Source organism: Protopterus annectens, chromosome 17.part0 (assembly GCF_019279795.1).
Source record: "Protopterus annectens isolate FY-2018-M chromosome 17.part0, PAN1.0, whole genome shotgun sequence".
Lineage (NCBI taxonomy): Eukaryota > Metazoa > Chordata > Ceratodontiformes > Protopteridae > Protopterus > Protopterus annectens.
In genome coordinates this window covers 499,315,720-499,334,144 of record NC_056751.1, presented here as the reverse complement: position 1 = coordinate 499,334,144, position 18,425 = coordinate 499,315,720, and the positions used below count along the sequence as shown (strand labels likewise).

The 18,425-nt window shown below is 38.1% G+C and overlaps 1 protein-coding gene across 1 annotated transcript in view; it reads left to right on the top strand.

Moving 5' to 3' along the window:
• SHANK1 (SH3 and multiple ankyrin repeat domains 1) overlaps window positions 1-18,425 on the top strand; it is a 3,668,399-nt gene that overhangs the window by 979,590 nt on the left and 2,670,384 nt on the right. Inside the window, exon 4 of the mRNA XM_044059396.1 lies at window positions 18,117-18,225. Within this exon, the coding sequence (XP_043915331.1) occupies window positions 18,117-18,225 (109 nt within the window). The remainder of the gene's footprint in view (window positions 1-18,116; window positions 18,226-18,425) is intronic.

Sequence of the window (18,425 nt, the reverse complement as noted above, 5' to 3'; positions counted from 1 at the left end):
TATAAGAAGAGGAATCACAGAATTAAAAGGAGCTTGTATAGTCAATGCGATCAGATATTCAGGAAGTGGTAGCAGCTATTTCACATGACTAAATTCGAGAAGTAATGTAATTCTATTGATGCATAGAATGGTAATGAAGTAGAAATGTTTTTCATATATAGAAGACATGCTAAGAAGAGGTTATTGTGATGAGTTTAATAATCTAAGTAGTTTAACAAACCAGTTTTGTTTAAGAGAGTACATGTCATTGTGATAGTGCCTTCAAAGAGAAGGCAAATGGGAAAATCAAGTTATAGCATGGGTCTCCTTATGCAATAATGTAAGTGTGTCTTGGGTAGGTTAATCTACACAGAAGATATGAATATGTTATTAATAATGATCTGAGACATTCTGTTCTTTCTCTTCTTGGCTGATAGTCCTGCCTTTGTTAAACTTAAAGAAAAATGTTGAGAAACTAAAAAAAAAAAAAAAAAAGTGAATCTCAAGTGCATTGTAATTATATATTATTACTAAACATTATATGTTATTACTTTGCAGCTCTCAATGCTTTCATAGACTTTTATTTCCAGGTGGTAAGGAAGCTGCTTGTTCTGTTGACTCATGTCAGTGTGTAGCAGGAAATTCAGTGCCTCTAACTATGTTGCCTGCCAAGCCTTAGACAAGAGAACAGTATCAAATAAAAATATCAAACAATGTTATCAACTTGCATTACCAGAGTGTAAATTAGCATCTTATGCTTGGAACACTGCAACGTCATCAGTACACTGTCATTATGTTAACCCATACATGTGTGAGTTTGAAGTTGATGAGGTTTCTGTTTGCCATTTTCAGTCGACCAGTTCTGAACTTTCCAGTCATGTTTACATATTGGAAATCTTTGCCACAGTGGTTTCTGTTTTCTTGCCAGCAGTGCTTAGCAGTGTATGAACTGTCCTCTTTTCTTTCCAGTTTTGTGATAATTGAGCTTAAATAAAAGGGAGGGTGACTGAGATTCAGGGAACCTTTGTCGCTCCAATAAAAATAATAATTTTCAAGTTAAACTATTAGCTAGTTGAAACGTAATGAAAGATATGGAAAACTCCCTTTACTATAACGTGTGACATAGTCTTCAGTAACTATGTTAGTGAGGAGTCTACTGAAAAAAATAAATAAATAAGTTCAAGTAGGAAGACTGCATGCATACATAAAGAGCAAGAATTAAGGCTGCACTTTGTTAATAAAGCTGTGTCATATAAAGGATCCTTATATACTATACAGAACAAACTTGTACTGAAAATCCGGAGGATTACAAAATGACACTACTGTTCTGACTATATCACTCATTTTTTATCCTGCATTACTTACTTGGACAAAACAATATAGCAGCAAGTCAATGTTAACATAAAATAGAAAACTGCAATGTTGGGAAGTTGCTATTCACTTTGAGAGAGTTGTGTCCCACTGGTGTTTCTGCAAGATCTCTGGCTTAAATGGAATTCATTCTTTCTTTGCTGTTGTGTGAAGTTGGAGGTATTTAAGTAATACTATGTGGGGGTGGTGGTGATACAGATGGCTTTCTCCTGGGAGGAGGACATTGTGAACCTACATAATAGTAATAAAAACAATCAAACTGGGTTTTCCATGGAATTAATGCAGTTTGTCATTTAGTTTCACTGATTTCTGTCTCAGTTGTCTGGCGTTCGATATACGAACATGAATCGCAGTACTAAGCAGAGATCATGCTGTCGACGCAGTCAGTTATTCAGCATGATGCGGTGTCCATTTATTGTGATCGTATAAGAAAGGCGATTTAATTCTTTTGCAAGCAATGGTATCTGGACAGTAACTACTTTTGTCATGTATTGAAAAGGCATGGCAATAACAGTCCAGAGTAAAAAAAGTTCTGTTTAAGGGAGTGAACATTAATAACAGTTCCTCTTTGGAAGACAGAAAGTAGGAAAATCAAATTAGAGAATGAGTATACTTATAGAATAATGTACTTCTGCTGCATTCAGCAGGCAACATATGCATGGGTTGGGAGGGTGGCCTAATGCTTAAGGTGTTTGCCTTACAAACACAAGGTGCAGGGTTTGAGTCTCACAAGGGATAATTGGCTAAGCTTAAAATGGCTCGCAAGCCTAGGGCAGTTAACTTAGTACTAATCTATGAACCTAAGAAAATCTAAGTTGCATACTTTCCTCTCCATTTAAAGACAATACAAAAAAAAAAGTTGTACAGTGTGAGGAGTATCCAGAAGTAGTGGAGTTTCTTGTTTAGGCTCCTGGCATTGACTAGTAACACCTACAGTTTCCTCTTGGAGTGGGTTTGCTATGTTGGAAGATTTGTCAGTATGACAATGTCTATAAAAGGCACTGTGGGAAAGTAAAGTGTTTGAGCCAGTATTCAAAATTTAAAGTAGACAGATGTAGTCCATCAATGGCAAAGCAATGTGGTCTGCTGACTATATCCTCCCATGATGACAAATATTGTAGCCCCTTGGAATGATACCATAAGTTAAGCCAGTTATTGAACTCAATCCTTTTTGTTCATATTGTGGTATCATCCTTGGTGAAGGTAGGATGATGCTCCATGCTAGGCACATACCAGCCTGGGACACATAATCCAAGAGATCAATAATGTCTCTCTCTCTTCATATGGTCCAGAGAGGTAAATCTCAGGTCATTTACACCAACATGAACTGTAACTCAGTTATGGATTTATATATTGTTACTAGCTTAACGCGTTAGGACTACAACTACTGGATAGTGGCACTGTGAACTAACATCAGGTGGCACAGTGCCTGGGCAGTTCTTTTAGGCTAGGCTTGTAAAGGCTCAGGGCCATTAGCCTAGTACATCCCTATGAACCTATGACCCTAGGAGCCTTTCTAAGCTTAGTCAGGTTTCCCCAAAAGAATGATGATGCCCTGTATCCAAAGAGGACACTGAGGGCCAGTCATTTACAAGCTACCTCTGTCCATAAGAGACAGGGGTGCCAGGCCCAGTGTCATTTTCCTATTCCCCATGGTCTAGGTTATGCTTGAACTGGGTAATAGATGAACTTATCTTCACATGGATGGGACACCTGTTCCTTAGGATGAGCAGTCTCTGGAACACATAGCTGTCTCTCCAGCATGTTCTGTTTAAGTTGCAGCAAAATTCAAGTCCCTAGACCTTGTATTTCTGGTACTCCTTCACTTATGAATATGCAGGAGATTCATAAATGTGAGGTTTGAAGATGCCTTGTAAGCCAGGCATAAATCACCCCTCAGCAGTCTATAACAGACTGAGTAGAGGGAAAGGTGCTCTGCATAAGGCTGATGTATTATATCTTTTATTCTTTTTGGCTTAGGTCTCTCTAGTTGCTTCATATGACTGGTTAGGTACATACCGATGTACCGAAGTACAAACTGGTACTTGTGGTTTAATGACATAAGTGCATGGGTAATTAGGCAGATTCTGGCCCCTTATAGACAAATTACCATGATTTTCTTTTTATTCAGGTTGTGATTGGAGCATCTGTATTGTGTAGTGTCTTGGCTTGTTTTATGGGCTCTGTAGTTGAAGCTTCAAAGGGTGTTGCTGTATGTGATGTCTTAGGTGTTGTTTTGGAACAGTGCTTTTGGAGTTACTGAAGATTATTTTTGTATGATGAATGTCTATGAGGTCTTTGGGGTTTAGAAAAGCTTGCTTTTAAGTGACTGTGTGGGCCCATGTATCAGTACTGTATGTGGTGGGTGTAATGCTTACATTGCTAAATGTGACTTATTTGAATGATTTTGTGTGAGAGTGTTTCCGACGGTGACATTGTATAATTGCATGTCTCACATACTGTCTGTTTTTCAAAGGATTAGCTGGTTCTCACTGAACATGAGGCAATTCCTATATTGCTGCACGATGCCCATATTTATCAAGATGTCAGTGAAGAAATTGGTAAAGTGACCATCCATGGTATCAGGTCTTTTGTAGACAAAGTAAAATGGGGAGGTACAGCAATGGTTTACAGCATGCTAACTTGGGAGTTGTGAGGGTAGAAACTACAACTAGGCTATGTATAATTGAATTCATCTGGGAGGTATCCTTAGCATTCAGACAAACTGCTATTTACACAAATGACTGCTGAGTAAAGTTAGAGGGTAGGTTTTATTGAGAATATTTAGTTTCTAAGTGTCTGTGTTTATAGAAGGTGTTGTTAAATGTCATTGCAGAGGAATTTATATATTCAAAAAGGTGACTTAAGTTATGAATATTATAAGTGAATAAGTGTAAAGGAGAAATATGTTTTTGTGGAAATAGTGAATGGATGGCTGGGGGAAGGGCTAGACAATAAAAAGTTATGTGCTATAGTAACTATATTTATATGGAAGAATTATAACACAATATTAAGAACTGGCAGTCAATAGCACAGGGAATACTGATTATAAACACTTTATGAAGGTAATGCAAAAAAAAAAAGAATGTGGATTGTTTTGGAAGACATGATTGGGGAAGAGGTATATAGAGTAAAGAGAAAACAAGGTAAATATGTGATTAATAATAAAATAATCAAGATGCTATTTTATAGGGAGAACAATAATGTAAGTTTGGTTGTATGTGTTGTAGCTAAAACATTTAATTCAGAAAGTCAAGAGACAGTTTGTGATATTTTATAGCATTATGGAGGAGAGAAAAAATATTAAATAAGTATTGTGAGATGTATTACTAGAAATGAGACAAACATGTTAAGAATAAGGTGTCATCAAAAGAAGCAGAAATAACAGAGCAATGGAGAGGAATTCTGGATGAAGGAAAAAGTTATTTTCCATTTATCCTTTAGAAGAATATACTTATGTTACATATGTATTGACTGGGAATGGTGGGCTATTTGAGGAGTGTATGTATGGGTATATATATTATGTAGACACACACACACACACAGACACACACACACACAGACACACACACACACAGACACACAGACACACACACACAGACACACACACACACACACACACACACACACACACACACACACACACACACACACACACACACACACACACACACACACACACACACACACACACACACACACCTTATTTGGTTCTATTTGAGGATCAAGACGTAATCCAGTTAGATGGGAATTGTATATAAGAAAGAAGGAGATTTGAATTTAAACAGCCGAATAAATAATGCGGAATGTGAAATATGGAAAAATGAAAGGGAAGAAAGTAAGTAAAGATAAGGAGATGAAGAAAAAGAATGTACTGATTAGATGAAAATATGGAAAATTAAGACTGACGAAGTTAGAAAAGATAGAAAGGAATTGTATAAAATGGTAATGCAGAAATATTATTTAATATATCCATAGAAACATAATAAGGATGAGGTTAAAAAGAAAATAAAATAAAAGGGAAAGACTTGAAGATTTCTATGAGGCTGGAGAGTTTTGTAGGGATTATTAATGGATATGTTGCCTGGGCAGCCACGGTGGTGCAGCGGTTAGCGTTGCCGCCTCACAGCAAGAGGTTCTCCAGTTCGATCCTCGGCAGGGGTGGCTTCTGTGTGGAGTCTGCATGTCCTCGCTGTGGTCGTGTGGGTTTCCTCTGGGTGCTCTGGTTTCCTCCCACATCCCAAAGACATGCTGTAGGTGGATTGAACACTCTAAATTGGCCCTAGGTGTGAGTGTGTGCATGTGTGTGCCTTCTGTGGAAGGTTGGGTGCCGGGCTGGCAACTCAACACCGTAAAACTCCACTGCCAATCATGAGCGGACAGGTGATCTGCTGTTGCGACCCCTAACCAGGAAAAAGCTGAAAGAAGAAGACGAAGAATTAATTAATATGTTGCCTGCAAAAAGTAATACAAAGTATAAAGCAATGGGTGAGAGAAAATGTAAAGACTGTAATGATAAAGTATTTTTTTTTTAGTTATTAATAGAATAATTTTTAGAAAAAAAATTAAATAAGTATAATTGTTAAGGTTATCGAAATATAAACATGGGTATGATGTAAGGGAAATATGAAAAAGAAAAGTGGGAAACTGACAGATGGGGTAGGATATTGATAGTTTACAGTACGGGTGTTGCGGAAACGAAGATGTGATGAATTGCAGTACAATGACAATAGGACTGATGGTGAAGTGTGACCTGAAGTAAAAAGATGGTTGTGGAGAAGGAGATGGAGGAAGGACTGAGAGATATTAAAGGTTATGAAAATGAAGATGTTAAAACAGTATATTCAATTCTAATACATTTTAACAGATTATATCAATGGGTTATTCATAATGAATTACCATAAAATTGCTATCTCCTAGTATTTTTCATAGGTTTATAGGAATATACTAGGCTAATGTCCACCAGGGCATTTATAAGCCTAACCACACAACCAAATTCAATTCCATCCCCTTGTAACATGTGTGTCTTAATTGAAAGAGGTATGTTTGTTAGGGATGATGTGTTAGGAGGGTTATGTTAGTTAGGAGGTTGCTAAAGGGTTATGTAGGGCGTAAGTTAATTAGGGAATGTTTAGTGTCAGCCCCTGTCAATAATAATATGGGTGTCAGCCCAGGGATGAATTTGCTTTTCCCATCCAGTGGTGAAGGTTAACCTTAAATAGCACTAGGGATGGACTGTGCTTCACAAGGATGGGGAGCCTATTCCCGAACATGGGAATCCTACTAGTCACATATCTGTCTCAACAGCATGTTCTGTTTATGTCACAAGCAACATTCAAATCTCTGGATCTAGTGTTTCTGGTGCTGCTTATTTTGCGGATGTGCAAAAGCTCCATCTGGACTGGATCTAAGGATGGCATACATGCCGATCATAGATTGCATCTCAACAACCTGTAGGAGACCGAGTATAAAGGCAGAGCTCTAAGGCAATCTGTATAGCACAATGTGTTAATACCCTTGGTAAAGAACCTCTGTGGATATTCCAACTGTTGCATATGCCTAGTCAGGTACATGCTGAAGGATGGCATTGTACTCATTCATGGGTCTGTTAAGAGAAAAAGAGAGTGTTACTATAACTTCTTTGGACCTGGATGCCATACACTTATAAGTTGGGTGGCATAGAATGATTTCTTACTACCTTAGCTATATGTTGGTCAAAGACAAGGTTACTGTCTACATATGTTCTCCTATCCCTAACTGCTGGGGAAAATCTTTTTATCACTGATTTGAGCATCATTTTCATGTGGAAAAATGTTAATTACCTTAATTTTTCAGAAGAAAACATATGCTCTATTTTGTTTTTAAATGTTATAAAAAGTATTGCTACTGTGTCTGCTATGTTAATAGTGTGAGCTGAAACAATATAAATAAAGTTCTACAACAGCGATTAGTACATGCTGAACGTTTGTCAGTTGATCTGACTATTGTTAAAAAAAAAAAACTCACACTTCCTTAAGAAATTTCCTGCAATGCTAACTATCCTGTCATTTTTTAGCTGAAATTTCATAAAGTGATGGCTGTCATAATTTGGAAAGAAACTAAAATGCATTTTCTTTTGTCTTTAAAGTTTACTTCAGTTGGAAGAAATCACATTTTATATCAGACTTAAATATTTCTATAGCTTTGAATATAACATAAAATTATACAATTACTATGCCACATTTAATTACTGGAACATTATAAAGTCACCAAAATCAAAAGACAAGCGTTTAAACTTCAAAATAGAGCCCTGTATTTCTGCAAATATGTTTAGATTTGGCCTCAACATATAAGCCCACCTAGAATTGTCTCAGACTTAAATGTAACCTCTCATTATTTACTAGATAGTTATAGTTCTAGACTTGATATAATTACTTCCTGCCCCACATTTTGTCTAGTTATGGTTCTAAAGTTGAAATGATTACTTCCTGCCCCACATTTTGACCTTACCTTCAACTTTTATGTCATAAAACTCCTGTTAGTAATATTTCATAACATTGAAATACAACCTCCCTGACTATGCAAAATATATAAATTAAACATTATTCAAGAAAGTGGTGAAAAAAAATATGTGCAATAGATACAGAGAGTACTTTTTTGTATAATATGAGGGAAATTGATGTATTACCTATGATTTATGCAAGCAATAATGCCCCACAGTGTGTGTGTGTTACTATGGAAATAATGCCCGCCCAGGTGTGTTTGGAGGCCCGATGCCACAGCAGGAGGGCATTATTGCACGTACAGATGGGCTGGCTGTAAAATGTAAAATTGTTTTACTTATTAATTTTTTTTATTACTGTATTGTTTTTTATATATTTGATGCAAAATAGTTCCTCTGCCTAATATTTCAAACTTGCTGTAGAATATATTAATCGTGTTGGAGGAACCATTTTACATCCAAAATATAACACTTTAAAAAAATATCCAGGTATTTAATTTATTTTTACGTCCCTTATTCCTCAAACCTTTGCTTTGTTGCCACCTTTGCAGATTGAAGTTACTAAATAATGACCCACATTTGCGTTTCACTCTTTTATTTCCTTTAGAAATTTCTTGCTAACACAAATCCTTTTATTTAAGCAAGTTTTATAAGAGCAATAATTAAAATATGTTCCTATTTTTGAACTTTCGTCCCCCTTTATTTTAAGCTTTCTCTGGATTTCTTTAGCTGAAAGGTCTAGAGGTATGCAATCCTATTTACTGCTGCTGCTGCCAGTGGTTGATCTCACTCATTTACTCACATGCGCGTGTGCGCGCACACGCACACACACACACACACACACACACACACACGCACACGCACACGCACGCGCACGCACACACGCACACGCACACACGCACGCACACACACACGCACACACACGCACACACACACGCACACACGCACACACGCACACACACACACACACTCTCTCACACACACACATGCACACACACACACACACACACACACACACACACACACACACACACACACACACACACACATGCACAAGCACACACACACACACACACACACACACACACACACACACACACACACACGCACACACACATGCACACGCACACACACACACACACACACACACACACTCCTCTGCTTCAGAAAATGAATGTTAACAACAACATTTAAAACATATTCCTATTTTGAGTCTTTGTCCCCTATTTATTTTAAGCTTATCCAGACATTTTGAGCTATGAGCTCGAGAGGCACACCAACCTCTTAACTGCTGCTGCTGCCACCACCAGGACTGCTCAATCACTCTTGCTCTCTCTCTCTCTCACACATACACACACAAACATATGCACTCAGTCTCTTCTGCTTTTATGCACACTTTCACTCTCACACGTAGACAAACATAATTACACATACACACTTTTTTTCTGTTTTATTTTTTTATACTGGCTAAACAGCAAAAGCACTGCTTAGCAAGTGTAAAATAAAAGAAGAGAAGATAAAGACAGCAAATCAGTAAATCCACAAAAAAAGCTTACACTAGGTGTAGTGCAGCAAGCAAAATTGTAGTCCAAACTCAAACACAATGCAGCAAACAACAGTTGTTGATGAATGGAGGAGAGGAAGTGAGGTCACAAGTTTTACCTCTTAAAAGGAAGCTGAATGTAAAGTACTTTGTCCAATGAAGTTCCTTTATTAATGTTATAAGGGACAAAAGCACTTACATTTTGAATTAAACTTGGAGTTCAAAGTTGGATTTATCTCTGCTTGCTGCATCACTGTTGCTTGCTGCGTTGTGTTTGAATTTGGACTACAATTTTGCTTGCTGCACTACACCTGGTGTGAGCTTTTTTGTAAAATAATAGAACAATCACTCTGTCACTCTCATAAATGCATACGCTCTTACACACAGACATAAACATACACACACACACTCACATGTACACTTTTTAATTTCTTTTTCTTTTTTCTTTTTATACTAGCTAAACAGCAAAAACACTGCTTAACAAATGTAAAATAATGTTGGCTGCGAGGTTTTTTTCATTCTGAGCTCCATCAGCTTGATATGCTGCCGGGAAGCAGCAGACTCATTTTAATGGGGGAATTACCTGTAGCTTAACACCCTGCTGGAGAACATTCAATGTTCATCATGTTTCACTGTTGCAGTCCTTACAAAATGGGTTATCCGACTCCCGATAGCCCACAGTAGGCCAGAAAACCAAAGCCTTGGTATATGACGTTGGCTGCCTTTGGTTGTAAACCCAACGTCAGGTATAAAGGAAGGCAGCCAATGCCATTTCCTCAGTCTTTCTTGTCACGGAGCCCAAAACAGAAGCAATTTGCATGAGTGCCAGTCAGCTGATTACCTTCTTTTGTATTCTGACTACTTCAATTGAAGACATCCTCAGTTAAGTACCCTGTTGGGGACCCTCTTTTCTTGCTTTAATGAATGTCAGAGAACGTTAATAACTGTCTTGCCTGTGGAAAACAGATTCCGCATCGTGATTTTCATTCTTACTGTATCAACTGCATCACTTGCTTAGGCCTTGAGCACGATGTCCCTAATTGTGATCTCTGTGCTTCTTTTAATCCACATACCATATGCCATAGAACTAAAATTTTATATAAGCATTTCGGAGTTTGGCCTAGGTTCATTGGTATGGCGTCTTCTGGTCTCCCAACTTCTGATGTTCCTAAGAAGCGCAAGGATAAAGATCACGACAGGCCTAGGGTCAGATTGGCTGACAATGTTCCAGTTAAGTTGGTCATCAGCCCAGCGGTTCTCAGTGAGGCACTTTTGCAGCCCCTGCAGTCCGCGGATGTTCAGCTGCAGGCCTCTGCTGAGACCTTTTCGAAGTCCTCCATGCGCAGGCTTCCACTTTGTCTTCTGACCCTCTGCCAGTCACTACCTTTGATAAGTCCGGAGCTGCTAAGCAGGCTCTGGCTTCTGAGGCCTCTTTTCTTTGGCCTGAGACCAGACCCAGACCCACAGCCTCCGTTCAGACTACCGCTGTGGCTAGACCTCACAAGTCCCTCCGATTTTCTAGCAGATCTTCCGACCGCAAATTTACTCAAAAGCAGGTGCCGGCCTCCCCTCAGAATCTTCAATCACAAATGATTAAAATGGCTACTGATCTTTTGACTCTTATCCAGGGCTCTCAACCTCCTCCTTCGAGGAGGGCTAGAGAATTGTCCCCTGAAGTTTTGTCTCCTTCAGGTTCTGATGTTTCCACTAATTTTGCTGATGAAAAGGAAGACTCTCAACTTTATTCTGGTTTTGAGGATTCTGATGCAGAAGAACCTATCCCTTCTGCTTCCCATCCATAAGTTTTTTCTTTTGGAGATACTCTGAATACTCTTAGAGAGCATTTTACGTGGGAAAATCAGGACTATCCTCAGTCTAACAAAAGGATTAGGGAGTTCTTAGATTTACCACAAGCATAAGCACCTGGCTATCCCTCCGGTGTTGGAAGTAGTTGATGATGTTGTCATGGAGAATTCTTTGACTCGTAATTCTGTTCCTCCTGCTCCCAAGGAACCTGACAGGTGTTATAGAGTTCCTGATTCTCATCAGTTTCTTTTTCAGAATCCTACTGCTGATCCAGAAACTAATTCTCAGGGCCCTAAAGGTGTTAAGGCTGCAGTTGCAAAAAATCCTGATCCCTCTGATAGAGAATCTAGGGCCTTGGACAGGTGGGGATAAAAGGTTTATACCTCTGCCACCCTTGCTATTAGGTCTATTAATTATCTTTTTCATATGCTTAAGTTTCAGCAGCATACATTGGAGGCTATTAAAGCTAAAATTGCTAGTGTTCCTTCCCTGGCAGAGAGTAAGGACATGCAAGATTTATTGAATTCTGCCACTCTTGTGACTAAACATTCTTTACACTGTGGTTTTGACAATTTGGAGGCTTTTTGCAGGGCAGCAGCCACTGGATCTGTTATCAGAAGGCATACTTGGCTCAGGGAACAGCCTCTTTCTGAGCCTGTTAAATTGAAGTTACTGGATGTACCTTTGCATAAGGACAATATTTTTGGTAACAAAGCAGAAGAGGTGTTGAAAAAATTGGAGGATAAAGCCAAATCTATGCAAACTGTTAAAAATTTTCTGCTAGTTCAGCCTCCTCATTTTAGTAGGCATTGCCCTTCTAAGAACTGGAATTTTCCTGATCTCAGTAAACAGGGACGCACTAGGTCTAGGGGTTATAGGTCTTCTAGGGGACAGACCTCTACTCCTTATAAGACTAAACAATGGCATGCTTCCTCTTCAAAATATGGGAGTTCTAAGCAACCTTCCCAAAGTAAGCATTCTCTTTGACTCAACCCTCCCCCTGCCTGCCCCTGCTGGCCCAGGGTTGCCTTTGTGGGGAAGGTTGGCCAATTTTGCAGACAAATGGGTACTCAAAATAGTATACCAGGGCTACAAGTTTTCTGTTCACACTTTCCCTGTTCACCAAGGATGCACATTTATTCCTCCAAATCAAAAGGTAGAAACAGAAAAGCAAATTTCTTTCTTGCTGAACCTGAGAGCAATAGAGTGAGTTCCTGTACTTCAGATAGGCCAAGGTTTCAACTCAAGACTTTTTCTGGTTCCCAAAAAAGGGGGCATTTGGCGCTCCATTCTGGACTTGTCCATACTGAACACTTTGCTGGTGATTCCCAAATTCAAAATTCTCACTCTTCAGCAGTTGCTGCCAATGCTGGCCAAGGATTCCTGGCTGGTGACTTTGGATCTCAAAGAAGCTTATCTGCACATACCAAGTCAGGAAAGTTGCAGGCAGTACCTTCATTTCAGAGCTGGAAAGCAAAACTAACAACTCTCTGCACTGCCCTTTGGCTTATTTACTCCTCCCAGAGTTTTTACAAAATGCCTGGCTCCGGTCATTGCTTTTTGCAGGCAGAGAAACATTCAAATGTACCCTTACCTGGACAATTGCCTCATTCAAGTAAACTCTCCAGAACAACTTCTAAAGGATTTGGATTTTGTAAGGAACCTTCTCACCTCTTTGGGCTACACTCTCAATGAAAGGAAGTCAAGAATGGTACCCACAAGGAAGATTGTATTTCTGGGAGCGAGTTTGAATACAGCCACCCAGATGGTATTCCTCCCTCAAGAGAAACAAATGCAGCTTTCGACTTACTTCAAGGATTTGGGAAGCATGACACAGCTCTCTGCAAGGCAATTCCTGGGATTCATGACTTCTGATGATTCCATATGCCAAACTGCATATGAGGAAAATACAATGATACCTCAAGAACCTTTGGTGTCAACACACACAGGATTTAGACTTGATACATCCTCTGATTCACTGTCTGCAGACAGAGTTTCTTTGGTGGGTGACAGCTTGTTCACAGACCAAAGGTCTGCATTTTCAACCACCTCCTGCAAGCAGAGTCTGAAGATGATGATGTAGAAATATTCCCTCTTCCAGAACCAAGAGATCTGGTATCAGAGGAAGATGCCAAGGCTGAGACTGGGCGAGAAGATGGCCAAATCCTTTAGAAGTTGTTCTGGAGAGTTTGCTTGAATGAGGCAATCATCCAGGTAAGGGTAAATTTTAATGTTTCTCACAATAGATGCCTCGGACTACACTTGGGGAGCACATCTAGATGACAGATGCATACAGGGGACTTGGAGCAACCAACAGATTCACCTGCACATAAATCTGAAAGAATTGCTAACAGTCCAGCAGGCCTTGCTGGCTTTCAAGCATCTTCTTTCTCCTGGAACACGAGTGGCAACTGCACAAGGCCATCTTCTATTGCATCATACACCGTTGGGGTTCTCCCCAGGTGGATCTCTTCTCATCTCCAAACAACCATCTTCTTCCATTCTTTTGCACCAGGGAACATCATGACAAAGCCTGGAGAGTGGATGCTCTGTCCTTCCCCTGGATACAGCTTTCAATTTATGCCTTCCCTCCTCTGCCTCTTCTTCCCAGAGTGCTGTTGAAGATAAGGGATTAAAAACCAAGGGCCATTATCGTAGCTCCAGACTGGCCCAGACAGCATTGGTATTCTCTGCTTTGCAGTCTCACCCAGTCTCAACCTTGGCATCTTCCCCTGATACCAGATCTCTTGGTTCAGGAAGAGGGAACATTTCTACATCATCATCTTCAGACTCTGCATTTGGCAGCCTGGCTCATAGTATAAATCTATCTCAACAGGTGGTTGAGGTGCTTCATGAGGCCAGGAGGCCTAGCACTAGGAAATCTTATGCAGATAAATGGAAAAGATTCTGTATTTGGATGCAAGCTAGAGGGAAAAACTCTTCTCAACCATCTCTTCCCCTTATTCTTGATTACCTGGCAGGCTTGCTTAATGGTGGGCTTTCCTTTTCTTCAATCAAAATTCATGCCTCAGCGATTTCTGCTTTTTGTTCCTTTGAACAACCCATCTTCTCACATCCTTTGATGAAGCAGTTCCTAAGTGTACACAACTGTACTTTTTCCAATCACGGTGTGATATACAGGTTGCCCATTCTCTAATGCATATTAAAATTAACAAAAATTAGCCTTTTTATTTTAAATTAATGTTTTTATTCATTTGTTGTCTTATTTACTTATTTACTGCTGCATTAATTGTATTTTTATTTTTTTTTGCAAAATCAACTTTTGTGTGTATATTGGGATATTCAAAACTAAAAATGAAATAAACTCATTTGCTCACTGCATGATTTTTATCAGAATTAACAGTATAATGTTAGTAAAATTGGCAACCATGGAATACAAGAATATAAAGTCATACTCCTTTCCACAGTCTAATAAAGCTCATTGTAAGTAATTCTTCCATTTACTCAATTATTAGTAATATTGGGCTGGAAAGATTTTGACTTATAATGCCTTGCAGGGGAAGGATTTACATTTACTGGTCAGGAAACTACTTTAAACTACCATAAAACTTTAAGGTGCCATTTCAAACTGATAAGTTTCCTTTGGCTGGTAAAATACTTCATTTTTTTGCTCTGGCAAACATAAACACTTGGTGCTTTATATCAAATTGGATTTGACAGCATGTTTTTTGTTGTTGTTTATGTTTAAGCAATAATCCTGTTTGCAAGTGTTATGATTTTGAGAAGCCAATTTCTCATTATTTTTAATTGGACTAACACCTGCATTATATTTATGTTTGACAGTAATCCCTGGGATTTGCAATGGCTTATCATGATATTGAAGCAGTAACTCATATAGCTTCTTCATTTCAGTAAGCATTTCCATTCAGAGACAACATTCCTGCAATGGCTTTCCTTTTTAATGTTTTCTTTCCTATTTACCTACATTTGTTTTCACTTATAATATAATTAGGTAATTAGGTTGACAAATATATGTAGCCATAGCACAGACCCTGGTCTTATGGGCAAGGTTACATTTTAATGTGGCATCTGGGGAATGATCTTATGCCAATTATTCAAGTGCTCTCCTCTGGAAGTTTTCACAGCTTTTCCCAATTTACTAAACAGATAAATTTAGTACAATTTTATACATGGAAGAAAAAATGAATGCCACCAAAAGTCTTTGTTCTCAGATTCATTCCTATTATAGTACCAATGGTATGGATAAGTGCAGTTGAGCCATGGTAATGGAGGTGAATGAGTGTGCATATGTGTGTGTGGGCTTATCTGCAGCTGGTTTGTCTAAGTGTAAGTTTGGCAGGGAATGTGAAACCAGTATGCATGCATGTATTTGTGTTGAATCATACATGTGGATGTGTGTAAGACTGCTTCCATGAGTGTCTATATAAATGCATAATACGTGTATGTGTGTATGTTTTATATATATATATATATATATATATATATATATATATATATATATATATACATACATAAATTAATTAATCGTACATATATTCATAAGCCTAGTAATCAGGAGAGGTGAGGGCAAAAGTATTATCTTCTTTTTCCTTTTTCTTTCGGCTGCTCCCATTAGGGGTCGCCACAGTGGATCATCTGTTTCCATTTCTTCCTGTCCTTTACATCTTGCTCTGTCACACCAACCTGGGAAAAAATTTGGTGTTTTGCGGCTTCTCTGTTTTGACATTTCGAACTTCCCAGTTCGATATTTTGGCGTTCAGACAATTGTGATTTCAAACTAATAATATAGACCCCAATGACATTATTTAAGAAAAAAAATGACTTACTTTTCTTAAATAATGTCATTGTATATCAGTGCCGTGGTGTTCTTCTGCTTTGTTTTTGCATCCTGGGGCTTTCTTGATTTACTGCACATGCATATGGGGTTTATGTTCCAACGCTTAAGCAGTACATGATTGCTTTGAAATGGAAGCAGTGGAGAAAAAGAAGCTGTCCATTGCTTCTTTTTTTTTCCATAAAGTAAAATCGGGACACTTGGGAGGTATGACATAGATGGAACAGGGAAAATACAAGGAAAATCAGGTAAGTTTCTTAAGTTTTGAATAAAGTATGTGATTTTCCTAGAATTTTCTCCATCCACTCTCTACCATATATCTGGACTGTCCGGATTTCAGATTTAATTTATTTATTTAATACTTTCTTTTGCAGTCAAGAAAAGTAAAATGTTACAGCACATATTAATAGAATCAAGTCCCGGCAGCCAGACTTTTTTCTGTTGGTATTTGTTCCATTTACAGTGGGCACACTGGTTGGGTTAATCAATCAGCATGCTTGTTTTTGAATGTAAATTGCCACTCATTGTATTATTCACAATAACTGCATACAATATTTACACTTTATTACTGAAGTTATAAGAAGGAAGCAATAAAAAAAAAGACTAAATAGCTATAACAGAAAATAAAATGAAAGTCGTAATATATTTATCCATAGATTTCTTTGTCAGTTCAGAGATATTGGCATGTATGTAATATTTATTAGTAGACCCCAACTTTAATAACTTTATTCCTTTGTCACTTTCTGATCCTAATGACAACAAAAAGTCTGAAAAGTAAAGAAAATGGGCAATAAGGGCTTTCTTTCATGTGCGAGTAAGTATAGAGGAGCTGTGATTGGATGTGTGAGCAAGTATAGAGGAGCTGTGATTGGATGTGCGAGTAAGTATAGAGGAGCTGTGATTGGATGTGCGAGTAAGTATAGAGGAGCTGTGATTGGATGTGTGAGTAAGTATAGAGGAGCTGTGATTGGATGTGTGAGTAAGTATAGAGGAGCTGTGATTGGAAACAAAAGTTTACGTGGGGGCACGACTAGACAATTTGTTGGGTAACAGCGATTTTAGAAAGTAGTGAAACGTTCTCATAATAAGCCTATTTAGTAAACAAGGAGAACGTGTCAATATTAAGTTTATAATGAAGGAAGCCAGGAGAATGTTTGCTACTTGCTAGATTAGAAGCGGCAGACTTTGTTTGGTATTCCCTTTTATGAAGTGAAAGTTTTGATTTGAGGCTGCTGTGATAATAATACAGTATAATTTGTTTCCCAGTAGTTAATCTAGGTTTGACATCCAGGAGTTGAAAACCTTTGTGACCCAAAATAAAATGTCATTAATTTTAACCTTGATAGATATTCCATAGAATGTAGAATTTAAGTTTAGGATCAAGCATTATGCATAGATACCTCAATGTTTCTGTATTTTCCACAATAACTGTGCTTTTGAAATGCATCTGGCAATTTTAATGGCTAAAAATATATTTTGGAGGAATATATTAGTATTTGTAATGTGATAGTCATATGAATAAAAGCCAGACAATATCATCAGCAGGTTGTACCGAACTGGTGTATGCTATAATCCGTAAGGCATAATGGTTCTTTAACTTTCTCTTTTGTTTTAGTTGAAATGCTTAGCTGAATGCCTTTGACAGGGTTAATGCCAAAATTATATTTGTCGAAGGTCTCTTAGCACATTTGGAACAGTTATTCCGTATAACTATTTTCACTGGACTGATTGTTGTAGTTAGGAACCAGGAGGACTGCCTACAGAGAAAGTGAATTGTTATGCACAGTACCTGATATATTTTGATTTTTCAAGTTACTCCTTTTGGAAGAACAGTTTTTCAGAATGCTTTTACTATATGTCATTTAACCCATCACATGTATAGAATACTCAATGCTATGTCACAAACATGGTCAGTATTAAGTGATAGTTATGAATGAGAGTTGATGCAATAGTAGACTCAAACCAGATGTGTTTGTTTAGTTAGCTAGCTATTTCGTTGCCTTATGTATCACTGAAGTTAATTAATGTTGTTATGTATTTTATATCATCACTAAACATACTCCAAAACAGTTTAACAAGTAATACATTTACACTGAGATTATATCTCCTTCATTTTGTAGGCCAGCCTAAAGAAATTCTTTGATTATGTCCAACATGGCTCAGCTGAGAAGGTTGCCCGATTGCTGGATAAAGGTCTAGACCCTAACTACCACGACACAGAAACTGGCGGTATGGTTCAAGATCATCAGTTGTATACCTGTTTTGAATTTTAGAAAACCTATTTAGCTCAGTTTGTTGTTCATCACCACATACAATAATTTTCATTTTCCACAGTAGGTTGTAATTAATAATATACATACAACTGTTGTCTTTTGATGCCAGGAAACTTTATATTTTGAAGTATCCATGTATTTTACTCTCATTTATTT